General features: G+C 40.9%; 1 protein-coding gene across 1 annotated transcript in view; it reads right to left on the bottom strand.

Annotated features, from left to right (window-relative positions):
- Positions 1-15,000, bottom strand: part of LOC138011315 (Fanconi anemia group D2 protein-like) — a 54,981-nt gene that overhangs the window by 26,238 nt on the left and 13,743 nt on the right. Inside the window, exons 14-27 of the mRNA XM_068858284.1 lie at positions 14,811-14,987; positions 13,906-14,040; positions 13,648-13,779; positions 11,829-11,936; positions 10,594-10,643; positions 9,846-9,905; positions 8,552-8,636; positions 7,185-7,304; positions 6,239-6,312; positions 5,604-5,729; positions 4,904-5,007; positions 4,156-4,271; positions 2,743-2,851; positions 1,905-2,022 (exon numbers count right to left, since the gene is read on the bottom strand). Of these exons, the coding sequence (XP_068714385.1) occupies positions 1,905-2,022; positions 2,743-2,851; positions 4,156-4,271; positions 4,904-5,007; positions 5,604-5,729; positions 6,239-6,312; positions 7,185-7,304; positions 8,552-8,636; positions 9,846-9,905; positions 10,594-10,643; positions 11,829-11,936; positions 13,648-13,779; positions 13,906-14,040; positions 14,811-14,987 (1,514 nt within the window). The remainder of the gene's footprint in view (positions 1-1,904; positions 2,023-2,742; positions 2,852-4,155; positions 4,272-4,903; positions 5,008-5,603; positions 5,730-6,238; positions 6,313-7,184; positions 7,305-8,551; positions 8,637-9,845; positions 9,906-10,593; positions 10,644-11,828; positions 11,937-13,647; positions 13,780-13,905; positions 14,041-14,810; positions 14,988-15,000) is intronic.

The following is a 15,000-nucleotide window of genomic DNA, read 5'->3' as shown; positions in this document are numbered from 1 at the left end:
GAAACTCAATTAATTATTCCTTTAGAATGATGACATGATAACGGGAAAACTTTGTCTCGTACGTCGTTAAGTTAATGAAGGATTAAAGTAGCAAACGCTCATCAAGCGCTAAGGCCACGTCGGCCTTCTCTCGGACTTTAAAGGGTGTTCGCAAAAACACCGAAATATGGATTTGTGCTGAAAAGGCGGCAAAAAACAAGCAACGGCAATTTTGACTACAGCATTTTACAGGAGGGTCCTTGTCATCTCGCTCACTAGGAAGTCTCACTAGCAACCAACTCGCCTCTAACTTTCCTTCGTTAACCACCAACCCCACAAGATTGACGAGTTGGTGGCAAAAAATGACAAGTTGACAAGTGGTAATTTTGATTGTTCAGTAAGTTCTGTTTTGGCTGTGTACGCCAATTCCGCGCCCTTTTCAAACAGGTTAAACAAACAGTTCCAAACAGTGAACAAGGATGGAGCAGTTGTGAGAGCACTCACCTCCCACCAACGTCACCAGGGCCCAGGCTCGATTCCCAGAATAGACCAGTTTCGTATTCTAACGGTTCGACTGGATCTAGCATGAAATGGAGGCTAATGCGGACAAATTAATTTGCATTTGAAAACATTTGCCCGCATTAGCCTCCATTTCATGCTAGATCCAGTCCAGCCGTGAGAATTCGAAAATGGTTTATTGGCGTCATATATGGGTAGAGTTTGTTGGATATCTTTTTTCGTCTGCTTTAAAACCAGTGTTTGATTTAATTTGAGATAAATTCATTTGATTCTATCACGGTTCAGTGTCCCAAATTAGTGCTGCGTCAAATCCGGCGCTAGAAGACTTGATACTTAAATAAAGTTCATTACTATTATTGTTATGAATGAGAGTGACAAGAAGGGGTCTGAATGCGGTTGAAAGTCTGTATCTGAAAAGATCTTTGATAGTTCAACCACGCTGCAGATGAAATGCAGAACTTTCACTTCACGTATTTTAAACCTAAAGGTGGCATCAAGAGTGAATTAGATAAGAGCGTTGATCTATCATTTTTGGGTTCTTACCCAAGCAGGGTCACAAATGGATTTATTTTTAGATACAGTTTGTGCGCGAAACAAAGGGCCGCCAATTTTAACCAATCAGAAGACGCCATATCACGCGTGACTGCTTCTGTATTCTAAAAATTAAATAAGACTCATTTGTAACAGTGCTGGGGAGCCCACCCTATGCCATAACAACACTCTTATTTAATTCACTCTTGGTGGCATGCAACCAATCTCTAGAGACGCAGATAACAATGCTGCAATGTACAATTGCTGGTGGACGAACAAAAGAAGCTAATGAGAGATCTTTTGTTTTCGTCCACCAACATGGCGGCGATGACAAATTCCCTTCGATACTTAGGTCCCATTTTATGGAGTAAGCTGGACAAAAATGATAAAACGTGTAAATCATTAAGTGAGTTTTTAAACCGAATGCAGAACAAGGATCTGACATCTCTTATTGATGATGGATGCAAAGGATGTCTTCTGTGTGATAGTTGATGTCTCATCGGAAATAATTTCAGCATTTTTAGCACTCAGTTTTAGTATTATAGTATCTAGTACCAAAGTCTCATAATTTTAGCATTTCAGCACTTAGCTTTAGTATTTAGCTAACAATTTGTAACATATTGTATGGATTTTTCATCTACTTAACTACTGTATCTATTTTATTTTAAACTTTAGGTGTCCCCAATTAGTAGAGGGCCTGCCACTCGGCTAGCTTCTTCTTGACACATAAATAAAGTTTCTATCTATCTATCTATGACGTAACTTGAAAACCACCTATGAGGAGAGTGTTGGTCCGACAGGGGTTAAGACCTACGACCATCTACGCGGCAATCTGGTGCTAAACCAATCAAGTCAACCCGTCACGCTGTACTTACCCTGATTTCGACTTTTTTCGTCTTTTAGCTTTGGTAGCATTCCCACGGGACACAGCACTTGGAACAAGCGAATCTTCAAAATCAAACGACGCTAAAAGAGGCCTGAATGATGGCGTCACTGAAACGGAATTCAGTGACAGAAATGTGTAGTTTTTTTCGACACAGTTTGTTACGAGATTTAAGTCATGTACCTGGTCTATATCTATTTTCACTATGTTGTCGGCATTACTTATGGCCCTGTGGGAAACACGAGCGAGGAACCAAAACAAACAATACGCTGTAACGGAAAACTAAACTGAGAAAATGCTTTCGATACTTTTAAAACCACGGTATTAAAAAAAATACACAATATAACAAATTTATAATGTTAACACCGATGAAATACCAGGTGAGATTTCTCGTAAAAACGTGCTTGATGATACAAATTTTATCTTGTCGTGTTGATAAAATTGATATCTACGAGCGGTGACGTAATATTCTCTGTGTATTTTAAGGACTCTCTAATCCTACTAAAGAAAAACTTTCAATTTGAGGAATTTTCAAAAAAGTGTTTGAATCACAAAAAATTGAATTTTAGAATCGCTTATTCTCACTTTCAAATTTCCCGAGCGCCGCTATCTTGAATAATTGTTTTGTCGCAAAAAAACTTTGGTGCAACCGCAAACGTCACAATTATTCAAGATGGCGGAGCCCGGGAAACATGAACACAAAAACATGCGATTCAAAAGTTAATTTATTTTGGAGATAAACACTTTCTTTGAAAAAAATTCAAACAATTTTGATTATAAACATGATTTTTTGTTGGTTTCGAGATTGCCTTCAACGATTCCCAGCTGACCTGCGAGACATTTTTCAAGAGCTTTACACAACTCTGTGATAGTGTGAAGTCTAGAAATACTTTTCCCTCTCATCTCCGGGTCTTCTTGTGAAGCAAACGCATTTACAACCTACAAATTAAAAAAAAATTAACAAAGCATTTACTGCCGGCATTATCTGCGTATTAAGTTGAGTAGCAACAGGGTCAATAGGCCTTTTTCGATATATTAAAATTCGCAACTTGTTTCTGTTCATGTCCTCTCTGCCTCACTATCAAGCTGAATATTGATATTTCGAAAATGGCCTATTGCGTGTTTTTGTTGGTCGAAACAACGATCCTCGTCCCCAGGGTCTTCTCGGCTTTCAAAATGGCGGCTGCCATGTTGAAAGCCCAGAGGACCCTGGCTACGAGGTTGCGAAACAACGAAGGTCGTATTCTACTACTACAGAATAACAGTGATGAACTCTGTGACAAATGGGTTTGTCATTGGCGATAACATCAATTGGATTGCACGGGTAAAAACATCCGACTGCCAGTGCATCGGGAGCGAACCCTCTAGGAGGTCTGAACCCCTCGGAAATGCTGTTTACATTCTTGAGATTGCAGGAAAAAAAAAAGAAAACTAAACTTATCACGTCAATTAAATGCACTCAGATCGATTTTTCCGTTTAGTATGTGACTTCTTGTTAGTTTGAAGGATTTATTGCGGGTGATCGTCTTGTGTCTTGTCTCTTCAGTCCATAGGCCATTTCAGAAACGTGAGAGGACTGGGACGAGTTTCTCATACTTGCTTAGATTGAAATCTAAACTCTTCAACTGAAATGTTACCAAATGAAAAGCTATCCAGCCAAGTTTGAGAGTTTTCTACGGAAAATTGGCCAAATGGGAGACTTGCAAAAGTTGCAAAATCCCATACAAACCCTTATAATTTTGTGGCCTGTCTACCCATTCCATACAAACTCTCTATTTTAGGTGATATTTGAAGATATATTATTTCACCATTTTCCTCCTCTAAATACATCTATTCTTGGTAAAGACTCTGAAACTTGGTTGATCATTCATTTGAATGTCTTAGTTTTTTAAACAAACGGAAAACAACCAAACTCGTCCCAGTCCTCTCACGTTTCTGAAATGGCCTATGGCTTCGTTCCTGAGATAGCCAAGTCCAAAATGGGAAAAAAAAAAGACCACGAATCTTAACATTTATAGCGTCAAAGTACCAGGCGTGAAATGGTAAACAACCAGACGAAACCCTGCTGGTTGGTGTTGCGTCGGTTTGGAGTGAGACAAAACAGATAAAACCAAATTTTCGAGTCTCGAACCAGCGACTTGTGGGGTAGGGTGTTCGGCGCGCCAACCTGACTACGCCACTGTGCCTCTTCTCCCTCCCTGGTACAGTATATGTCCTGCTTTAACACCGTTTATTGCAAATACCTCTCTGAACCAATTGATGGTGTAAAACAAAGCTCCACAGATGATTTCCCTATCAGCTTGATCTAACGTTTCTATTTCGTTCAATATGTCCTGCTTCATACCGACCAGAGGACAACCTGAAAGTAACGAATTATACATATAAGGAACAGAGTCCGTCGTGCGCACTGTAAGTTGCGCTTCATTAATAATAATGGCGATCAAAATGATGACGATGATGACGATAAGAGACAAGAACCAAGCTAATGCTATGGGAAGTGAACTCTGTTCTTCGGCAGGCAGGTTTTTTGTAACTCAATTTTTTTGTTAAGCATTACAAAAACATTCCTTTAGCTTCCTACAGCTCTAACCTTTTTTCTTGTCTCTTTAAAGTGCCTATCACCTCAACAAACTTTTCCACTTAATCTATTCTCCCAAATGGTCCCAAATATATTGTGTAGTTTTTAGAACCTTTTAATTGAAAAGTCACTTTTTATTTGCTTTGAAAGACGGAAAAAGTGGTCGCACTTTGACCCATAACCGAGCAATGAAGGGGACTGGGTTCAATAAAGGGTTGACGTCACAAACCACTTTGCATTGCTGTTTCTCGTGCAAAGGCTGCTACTAATCCGCGCGTGTGACATCGTCATCCAATATATAGAATTTGAAGCTGGCAAATGAAAAGATGCAACGTTACGTTTGTGGGCATTATCTTTGCTAGAACAAAAACCTTTTTTTTTAAAAGAAAAAAGTCTTTTTCACGTCAATTTACCTAACAGAGCATCAATTCCTTCAAGGTTTCCTTTGTGTTGGCTTTCCTCACAAGCTCGTAGCAAACGGAAATGCGGGGCAAGGCAAATAAGTGACACTGGAGCCCTAGATACAAAAAGAAGTAAAGTAAGGTACAGTTGTTTGAGACGACGTTCAAGCGGTATTGTGAGAAATAATAAACGTTTGTCAATGGGATCACCTATTAAATGTTCCATTCGAACGTCAACCAAGATTTTCGGACATTTTTTGGTCAAAAGAAAGCACCCAAGTTTTTTCAAAGAACTGCTCCCCTCCCGTTGGGATTCCAAAAGCCCCTGAGGGGAGTAGTCAATTAAGAACACATACATCCACATTTTTCACACGTGTGGTGGAAAGATGGCTGATATTTGCATAACAATGTTGACTTCAAATGTGACCAGAGACTATTGACCTCAAGTACTGGCATGGAATGTACGCGCTTTGCGAGTCGATCGCTTTTGTCACGCAATCGACAGAAACGGCCGACGGAGGCTTGGGGAAGGGTCTCCTGGTAGTAATGGCAACACCCAGATAGCTTAGGCTTTGCTTTAAGTATTTGTTGTTTCATTTTCAAAGATCGCAAGCTTTATTGCATCTTTCGAAGTCCAACTCCATCGCTAATATTAAAAAAAAAAAAAAACATCGTTTACAGTATTTCGAAACTGACCTTTTCATAGGCTTACCTATCAGCTTTTTCGTTGTTATTCGTGCTGTTTCTTGAGGCAAGCAACAACGGGAGAAGATTAACAGCGATGCTGCCTTCCTCTGACTCATCTAGCGCATACAACAACTCCAAGGGAACACTTTCACTAAGAAAGGAATAGACACACTTACTAACCAAGCACCTGAGGGATGTCTGAACCCGGATCCCGGCTAGCACTTTAAATAAACTCTAACAGGCTTATCAAGTTTTTGTTAGGTTTACACGGAGAAATTTCGGTTAGGGCAAGGCTTAGTTTTACTCACTTTCGTTATCTCTCTGTCTTGAAGCAATAGAATACCAACAAGCAACTCTTAGCGAAAGAACCGATGCCTAAATATTCCTAGTTCCAATACAATACAGCCAAACTCGCGAAAAGTACTCCGCGACACTACACCGCGCCAAAACATCTTGTGAGATATATAAATTGATCACTTCAAGACGCCAATAGACCTTTTTGCAGATACGGCGGCCATTTTGATTTCTATTGTTTCAAATAGCTATTATGGGATGCCCAGGGGGCAAATACATATTAATTTGCCCCCTGAGCATCCCATAATGTCTTCTGAAACAATAGAAATCAAAATGGCCGCCGTATCTGCAAAAAGGTCTATGTACCTTGTTATAGGAGCTTCCCTGTCCACTAAAAAATCATCTTGAAAGTCACCTACAACTGTCTCACTGATCCACGACTGATAAGAAAAAAAAGATCAAACTCAAATTTCAAGTCTCGCGTATCCTAGCCTGTTCCAGGCGTTCTGTTAGTAAACGCGGCGAAGGATAGAGAGGGGTTAGGACGGGCGGCGGGAACGCGTTTCCTTCCCGCCGCCCGTCCCAAGCCCACTCCACCTTTTGCCGCGTTTACCAACTGCTGAACGAACTCCTGAGCGCTCTTAAGGTGTTCCGTGGGTAAACAAAAAAGAAGAAGAACAAGAAAAAGAAGAACGCTTGGAACAGGCTCCGTTTTTCCTTGCAATGGCAAAGAGTTTTGTTTTGTGAAGCCACAATCATTAGAGCTTAGTATCCTGAAACAAAAGACGATGTTTCGATGCAAATGGAGTTAAATTCAAGAAGGATCAATTTGGGCCTCCAAAATCATCTCCGCCGTTTCTTTGTGAGGAGTACCAAAAGGGTCCCCGTTACGTCACATGCACACGCAGCCTGGGTTAACATTAGCATTATGAAGGAAAGGTTCATGCTGTGCAAAAAAACAGTATTGAATTTGAGCCACTCAAAGTACATGTAACACATTGAAATTTCCCACATGTCTGCTCAGTCAGCGGTAGATCATCCCTCTGGTATTCGGAGAGTATTCGGAAGGATTCGACTCCTGAGAATGCGCATTCCGATTTTTTCCGAGTATCCCCAAATATCTCATTTCATTAACCGAGGTAAACATTTGCCATCTACATCATTACGGGAACAATTTTTTTTTTTGCTAAAAAAGTCTTTGTTTCAATCACAAACGAGGCTCTGTTTAACACATAAGCGACAAAAGGCGACGTCAACGATTTTCGAAAGCTGAAGTTCCAATTACACTGATAATGAAATACCAAGACACAACCTCGATTTTAGGATCAATCCCTCCAAGCTGGATCACTCTTGATAATTCGTCATAAAACAAAGCAGCTGCCTCTGGAGCTTGACTGATGCGATTTCGTATCAAATCCAACATGCTAATCACCTGATCACAACAAACACAATAAAAATTCGTTCAGTGTCGAAGAAGCGTGTACAACTGAAGAGCTTAGGGCGCTGGACTTTCACTGAAGACTTCCCTACTTCATCTCCCACTTTGACATTGAAGCTGATTTGGGTATTATGCCCGGTTTTGGGCGCAATTCCTTAGCATGCGTCGGTTGTTCTGTTAATTGTTTGAAGTCAAAAAAGCAGCTTAAAATGCCGAGATTTTACGGGTTACAAAATAAACTTGGAATATTTTCTGCAATTGAAACTTCAACTCGGACTCTCCATATTAATAAGGAGTTTAAGAAACGACGACGGCTACGGCTACGGCAACGCCAAAAACCAGTAATATTATTGGTTAAAAGAACCAAAATGATCGTGCTGCACGTGCGGCACGCTTTTTTGAACAAATCTCTCCCGTACTCGTCAACGTACTCGTCAACGACAACGTGGACAAATTACAGTGAATCTTTCAGTCTCACTCTTTACTACAAATCCGTGCGTACCAATCCAGTTATAGGACACTTCGCCCATATTGCATAATATCAACAAGATGGAATAATCATGAAATACTGAGAATAGCTCAAACTTACATTTTGAAGTGCCGTTTTCGTCGCCGTAGCCGTCGTAGTATCTTAAACTCCCTATTGTCTGGCACCAAGAGTCAGACTTCCAAATAATGGGCGAGAATGGGTTGTACTCGTTTTCGAGGTTGCGAGAAGTACGTTGCAGTGCCAGCACACGCCAGAGTACATGAAGCTGAAAAACCTCCCAAAACAACAGGGGCTTGTTTGTCAAAAAGATCCCGAGAAGCAATTTGACAAATTAGAAGGACTTCACTCGGCAATAGGGAACCCTTTAGGGACGAAAGAGTTAAAAGTTTTCGGTAAAAAGAAATGAATGGAAAGTTTCACGCCTTAAAATGTAACGAAATACGCACAAATGCGGCACTTCGAGGTTTTTCAGAATTGTTAACTGAGTAATAGCGAGTTTAGGGATCGAACACGCCCACATAGGTTAGACTGTGAGTAGTCTCCTGGTAGTCTCTAATTTTTGCGATAGATTGTGGGGGGGGGGGGGGGGGGCGAGATACAAGCAGGCGCGGCAAATTACGAGGAGACGCGACGCGAGATTATTCTCGCGCACGCGTGTATTTCGCCCGTCCCACAATTTATCGCCGAAGTTAGAGACTACTCGCAGTCTGCACGTAGGTGGCAGACGAAGGCTCTCAAGAGAGAGATTAACCTGCTTGTAGACTTCACTTGATAGGGTGGATTTTCTCTGGGACTCAGTACTATCCAATGTCTCTTCAGATCCTTCATCATCTACCCTGTTTGTTTATTGAAAATCAAAATCAAACCAAAACGATGAATAAAGAAAGGGGGGCCGGAATTTTCTACATTTAAAACTAGTTTTCACTGTCAACTGTGACGGTGATGAAACCAGTGTTAAATCTAGTGAAAATCAAACATTGGCTCCTTTCGGTACCGATCAAAGTATGTCAACTCCGAAGTTCAACTTTCGACCAACGGTTCCGTTTTTCAATGCCGCCAATCATTTGCATGGCGGACAGTTAAACACTTGGGTTAAAACCAGCCAATCATAAAATTATATCAAGTTCACACCTATTAAGCTGATAATATTCCTCATTTTCAATACCTGTCCGATTGACATTTCATTGAAATTGTGTGGAGAATTTACATGCTGATCATTCCTGGGAGTCAGGGGTTAAAGCGTCTGGCGATGGTGGACGAAACCCTTCTCGTTGGCTAAACAGACTTGGTAAGGGACCCTAAAGGCGGCGGTAGATCCCTAGAAACTGGCTATTATTGAAACCCTTGCCACAACCTGTACAAAACGACCACTATCTTATGAAGGTATTATGCTCTTAGAGCGGTTTTCAATTGAGTGTCGAAAGTAATTAGCGAAGTGCTTTGGTTTTGCATTTACTTCACTCAGTGATTGGTTGAAAGTTCTCGCGCCATGTTTTCAACCAATCAGACGTGAAACCATAACCAATCGTGGCTTGCGCGTGCACATTATTTTTCCCGCGCTTTGTGACGGCTACGTGTAATTACTTCGCGTCTTGATTGGTTTACTGGATTGTCTCCGTCCTTTTTGATTGGCCAAAGTTATTACTTTGGTTTTGCTTTTACGACACTTGATTGAAAGTCGCTCTATACTATTTGAACTGCTGCATGGCAGGCGCCACCTCACCCATTCCAACCAGCCTACCGTATCCACGATTGAAATCAAAGATCCCACAAAATTCATAGCGTTCCATTTATGAACAATGAAATGTTGCGAGACTACAACAGCTTCACAGTTTATCATGCGGCAAGATTCAAGTAGAATAGAAAGTCCAATTATTAGCAGATGTTATTCCAAAGGCTGCATTTTCTCCACATTTTCGTCCCGCCGCGGTTCGAACCTGCGACCGTGCGCACAGTACTTCAAAGCCCAACAAACTTACTCTGATGCTCTGCAAAATATGTCAAGCTTAGGATCGAAAATGCTAAAGAAGGAAAACTATTTTCACCGTTTTTTAGCCATGCTGCGAACAACCATAATTGCGCCAATGATACCAATTCTCTTGTACCTGAAAACAAAACACAAACTCATGAAAACACTGTAACCTTATTACTTTTCCTATTCTTGAAGAAATGATTTTGTTTGGTTATAAAGTGATCAACATTAACTTTTCCTTTTTGTTTGTTTGTTTTTTAGAATTTTATTTTTTTCCGTTTCGACTGCTCGCTTTTTAAGTCCTTCATTCAGCTGTATAAGCTTTTTAAACCGCTTTAACTTGATGACGGTCGGAAGTGTGGCTCAACCAAATCAACTGTATACCCGTTGGAACACGAAAGGGTCCAGCTAACTCGATGGTGACTCGGGGATACTCGGGAAAAGCCCGAGTACTCCTTCGCAGGAGTCGAACCTACGACCTTCCGATTGCTGGATTGGATGCTTTACCACTGGGCCAAAGGAAAGATAGGTCATTACAAGTGAACTCTAGTTCACAGCCAAAATGATTCTGTATTCTTCTCAATATTTAATTTAATTGTATTCATGTCAATATTGACTTTTCACTGATTGGCAGTCTGACTGTGGTAGATCATCCGAACTAGCAATCGGAAGGTCGTAGGTTCGACCGCTATTCGGGAGCACTCGGATTTTTTCCGAGTATTCCCGAGCCACCATTAAAAAAATATCATCTCTTCATTTCATCTACCAGAGTTAACATATAACGTCTCTTTCAGTACGAACGAGAGTATAATCTTACGTACTTGGGCAGATTGCTTGTTAGTTGTTTCGTTATCACAATATGCATGTCATCCTATTGACAAAGAAAATGGCAGTTTAGTATTGACAACATAATGAGTTACTCAAGTGTGGGGCGTTTAAATCTACAGGTTTTGGACAAGAAAGTACGAGTTTAAGAGAGCGAATCACCCATATTTGGCCTATTCCGATGAAAAAGCATTTGAAATCAAATAGAGCGGTTTTCAATTGAGTGTCGTAAAACAAATATCAAAGTAATTACTTCGACCAATCACAGCAGGTATAAACAACGCAATGAACCAATCCAGATTCGTAGCAATTTCGTGTAACTTTCTAATAATACAATGCGTTAATTTCACACGATATTGTTTAAAGCTGAGCAGGTTGTGGGGTCGTGAACAAATGAAATGGAATCAAATAAATACGTATCAAATCATACCGAAAACCGAAGTACTCGTAGAAAAAACTCTCGGAGCAGTTATTATTTCGGTCATTACTTCGGTCCGGTATCCTACGGCATCCCCCTCCCTCCCCCCCCTCAACCCACACATGACACCCGATCTGGGAATCGAACCCGGGCAACATTGGTGGGAGGCGAGTGCTCTCAACTTCGACCCAGTTGTTGGATGAGCGAATAGCGCATGGATCTGCTAGATGTAAGCAATGTCCAGTGAATTGCTAGAGCGGTTTATCTTCTGAATGATTATTACTTCATTCGGTCCGGTATCCGACGGCATCCCCCCCCCCCCCCCCCCCTAACGACCGGCATCCTTCCCTGAAAGGTAACCAGTCGTTTAGCGACTGGTGTGTGGACGAGGGTGTCCCCCCTATTCCCCAACCAAGCGATAGGGATCAGGTCGCGGTTTACAAAAGTCAGATAGCGCTATCCACCGAATGAAGTAATAACCATTCAGAAGATAAACTGCTCATTGATTACATCTAGCAGATGCCAGTCGTTTCGCCCCCAAGTCGATTCGCTACACACATTACACAGGCTGTACGGTTAAGTCGCTTTGCTGACTCGAGCAGCATTTATGTAGGAAATCGCAAATTCTCGAGTTCAGTTCATTTTTTATGTGAATCTTCTGCCAATTGTGAAACATCTGTTGCGCGCTGGCGAAATCAATTTACATATGTGAGCAAATCAACTTCAGCGAAGGCGAATCGACTTGGGGCTGAAACCACTATCTACCTTTCAGGGGTTCAAAAACAGGAAATAGCAAGTGCTTAATTGCAGTACCTGAATGAGCCCTCCATCTTGCTGATTAGTGAAGGCCAACGTGCTTAGCATGTTGAACAGCTTTCGAATCTGTGTCACAGTTAAATTGTCCAGGTAATCTAAAATGCCCTTTAAGACGAAATCAATGCATATCAAAGTAATGTGATAGACAACTTATAATATTACGTTACTAAATGTATATATGTGAAGTGCCGGTTATCTGGACAATTTAAACAAATCAATCTTCTTTTATAGAAACCTGAAAAGTTCAGGTGGCATCAACAGGATTCTAATCCATCCCCTACTCTTCGCGAATAGTGTCTAGGTTCTTTTATTTCCCACAGGGAACTTATGAACAGGGATGGCACTAGGATTTTTCAATCTGGGTCCTGGGACCCGCATGTTCAGCCAAATTGGGGTCCCAAGCATTTTTTGGGGGTCCCAAAATCTTGGTGACCCTCTGCGAGAAAAAGAGTATGTTTTAAATTATGAGAAAATGAGAGTAACCAACTTGGAATTAATATTGATGCATATGCATAGGACTGGCCGACAAAGGCTTTTTCTAGAGCCGTTACATTCATTCCTGGACAAGAACTCTGTTAATGAAAGAGCACCCTTTCCAAGGGTTTACGCATCACTGGTTTCCTCCCTTAGGAGCAACGAAAAGTGACGTCTTTTGCTATATATTTGCATTCAGTGACTTGCAGAGTACATTCCTCTGAAGAAGACCGCAGAAGGCGGTCGAAAATTTAGTTTTAACCTTTTTAGCTGTTTTAATTAAACCCCATTTCTTAGAACTTCAATTATGATCACAGATCACTCCAACAGTTTTACAAACAACAGAATATACTGACAAATCAAAGCATGTTGTGTGAGTTATTTAAGTCAGTGCCTTGCGTTCTGGGACGCATTAAAATTTCGATGATGCATTTTTTGGATTTTATTTGCGTAAAAATGCACGATTTCTGCGTTAACGCGATCCCAGGAACATATGGATGGCAGACAGGGCCTCAGTTTATAGTCCTTATCTGAGAGGACTTGAAAGTCTAACCATTTGCAGATGAAATTACAAAGGCAGCAATTTCTCCTCAGCTATTTGAAGATCCTAATTGTTGATCCAGCCGGGGTTCGAACCTGCGACCTCCGACGTGACAGCCTGATGGTCAACCAACTGAGCCACCGGGCTCCAAACTGAGCGGCTTTGATTTATAGCTCAGTTGGTACAGCATTGTACTGGTATCACAGAGGTCATGGAGTCATCAGTGTTGTGGGTGTCCTTTGTGAGTGTATGGGTGGGTGGGTGAGGGGGTGAAGCAGGTCCACATCAGCTGAACAGCTGCCAAAACTTCCACTTGCTCAAACAATGGGAGGCGCGGTGGCCTCGTGGTTAATTCGCTCGACTCCAGAGCGAGTGGTCTGGGTTCGGCCCCTGGCCGTGGACATTGTGTTGTGTTCTTGGGCAAGACACTTTACTCTCACCACCCAGGTGTATAAATGGGTACCAGCTAATTTAATACTGGGGGTAACCCTGCGATGGACCAGCATCCCATCCAGGGGGGAGTAGAAATACTATAAGCTCTGGCCTAATTGGCCACTTGGCTTGTAAGCAGACTTTAGCCTCCAATCAACAAACAAGGTCAACTTGTTGGGCTCATGCAGATTTCAGGTGTCAAGGAGAGACAATTGCTTAAATTTTTAAAATAAGTGCAAGCATCATTTCTCCCTTTCATAAGTTCTGCCAAAAGGTGGACTTCTTTATAAAATAATCCAATCTAACGAAAGTGAAACCCAATAAAAACAACTTGGTTGAACTCATGACTCATCTTTCTCTCAAACTGACCTTGATAAATATTGCAAATGGTGCCATTACATCTGGATATGATTCAACAAGATCAGACAACACATCTAAGGATGCATCTGCCTCAGCAGCATAGCCACTTCCTACATGAGTCACTAAGGTGCCAACAATTTCCTGCAAGAGTCAAAAATTCGCAATTGGAGGAAAACATGCTTGTTTACACACCGGAAGCTCACGTTGCAAGGATTCACGAAGAAAATTACTTTCAAAGTTCAGTGTAATAGTGAAGCTACGCTGTACCTGCTGGCAGTAAAGGTCAAACGAAACAAATGACAGCTTGTACATTGCACAAGCATAGGAACAAACTGATGCATCAGGTGATCTGAGAAGGACCTCGGCCAATGATAGCAAATCTGAAAAATAGTCTCTGAGGATCTGCAAAAGAAAATGATAACAACTAAAAATTACTGCCACCATTGATATTCCATGTAGTCAATAACAATGTCGTTATTAACATTATCATCATAATGAACTACTGAAACCCTATAGCTGTTGAATGCTGTCCATACACAAACTTTTCAATTTAATCTATTCCTTAGTTTAATTTTAATAAGATTAAATTATGTCAAAATATTTAAAACACCCATTACATGTACAATTTCCTCTTTTCTGGTTTTATCTTGTGTTCTTTCCCTTTTCCCCAATACCACTATTAATAATCTATGGATAATCAACATTAATTTTCACTCCTCTTTTAGATGATCTAAAACAATTTCCGTGTTGTTCTCCACTTGGTGTTGCCAAGTCTCTAATTCAAACGCCCTTGTTCTGTGTTCTGTGCAGGTCATTTCTTCTCAAGCACTTTAAATTTATTTACAATCTGACACATTCATGGAAACAAGTCTCACTCTTCTTCACAATGAGATAGATAGATAGATAGATAGATAGTTTATTTAACCATTAAAACATGACAGTCGCAAGGCTGAATTGCGTTCCGTTACAACATTATATATATATAACAAGAAACTATTTACAATATTCGATAAAATGGAAAGTATAATATTTCAATTGTATGGAACTTTCAAATTGTATCAGATGATTAAAAAGGCTAAAAGTTGTTACACATGGCGGGTAAAAAAGTGTTATTAAAACAGTTTGTTTTGGAGACGAACCGCTGAAACCGCCTCTTTGTTCGAAGGTTGTACCTGTGAGTGCGAGTTAAAAGCAGCACTCAGCATTTCTTCAGTGAAGTGGCCATTTCTTATCTTGTTCCTGATCAAGGTTTCCATGGCCTTTTTCCTGTTAGCAGTTGAATGAAGAATAAGCAAGACGAACAGGTCTATAACCTTGTGCTTTCCTGGTGCATTTACAGATTCGATTGCCTGATAACAAAAA

Source organism: Montipora foliosa, chromosome 7, assembly GCF_036669935.1.
Source record: "Montipora foliosa isolate CH-2021 chromosome 7, ASM3666993v2, whole genome shotgun sequence".
Lineage (NCBI taxonomy): Eukaryota > Metazoa > Cnidaria > Anthozoa > Scleractinia > Acroporidae > Montipora > Montipora foliosa.
This window is presented reverse-complemented; position numbering and strand designations above follow the sequence as displayed.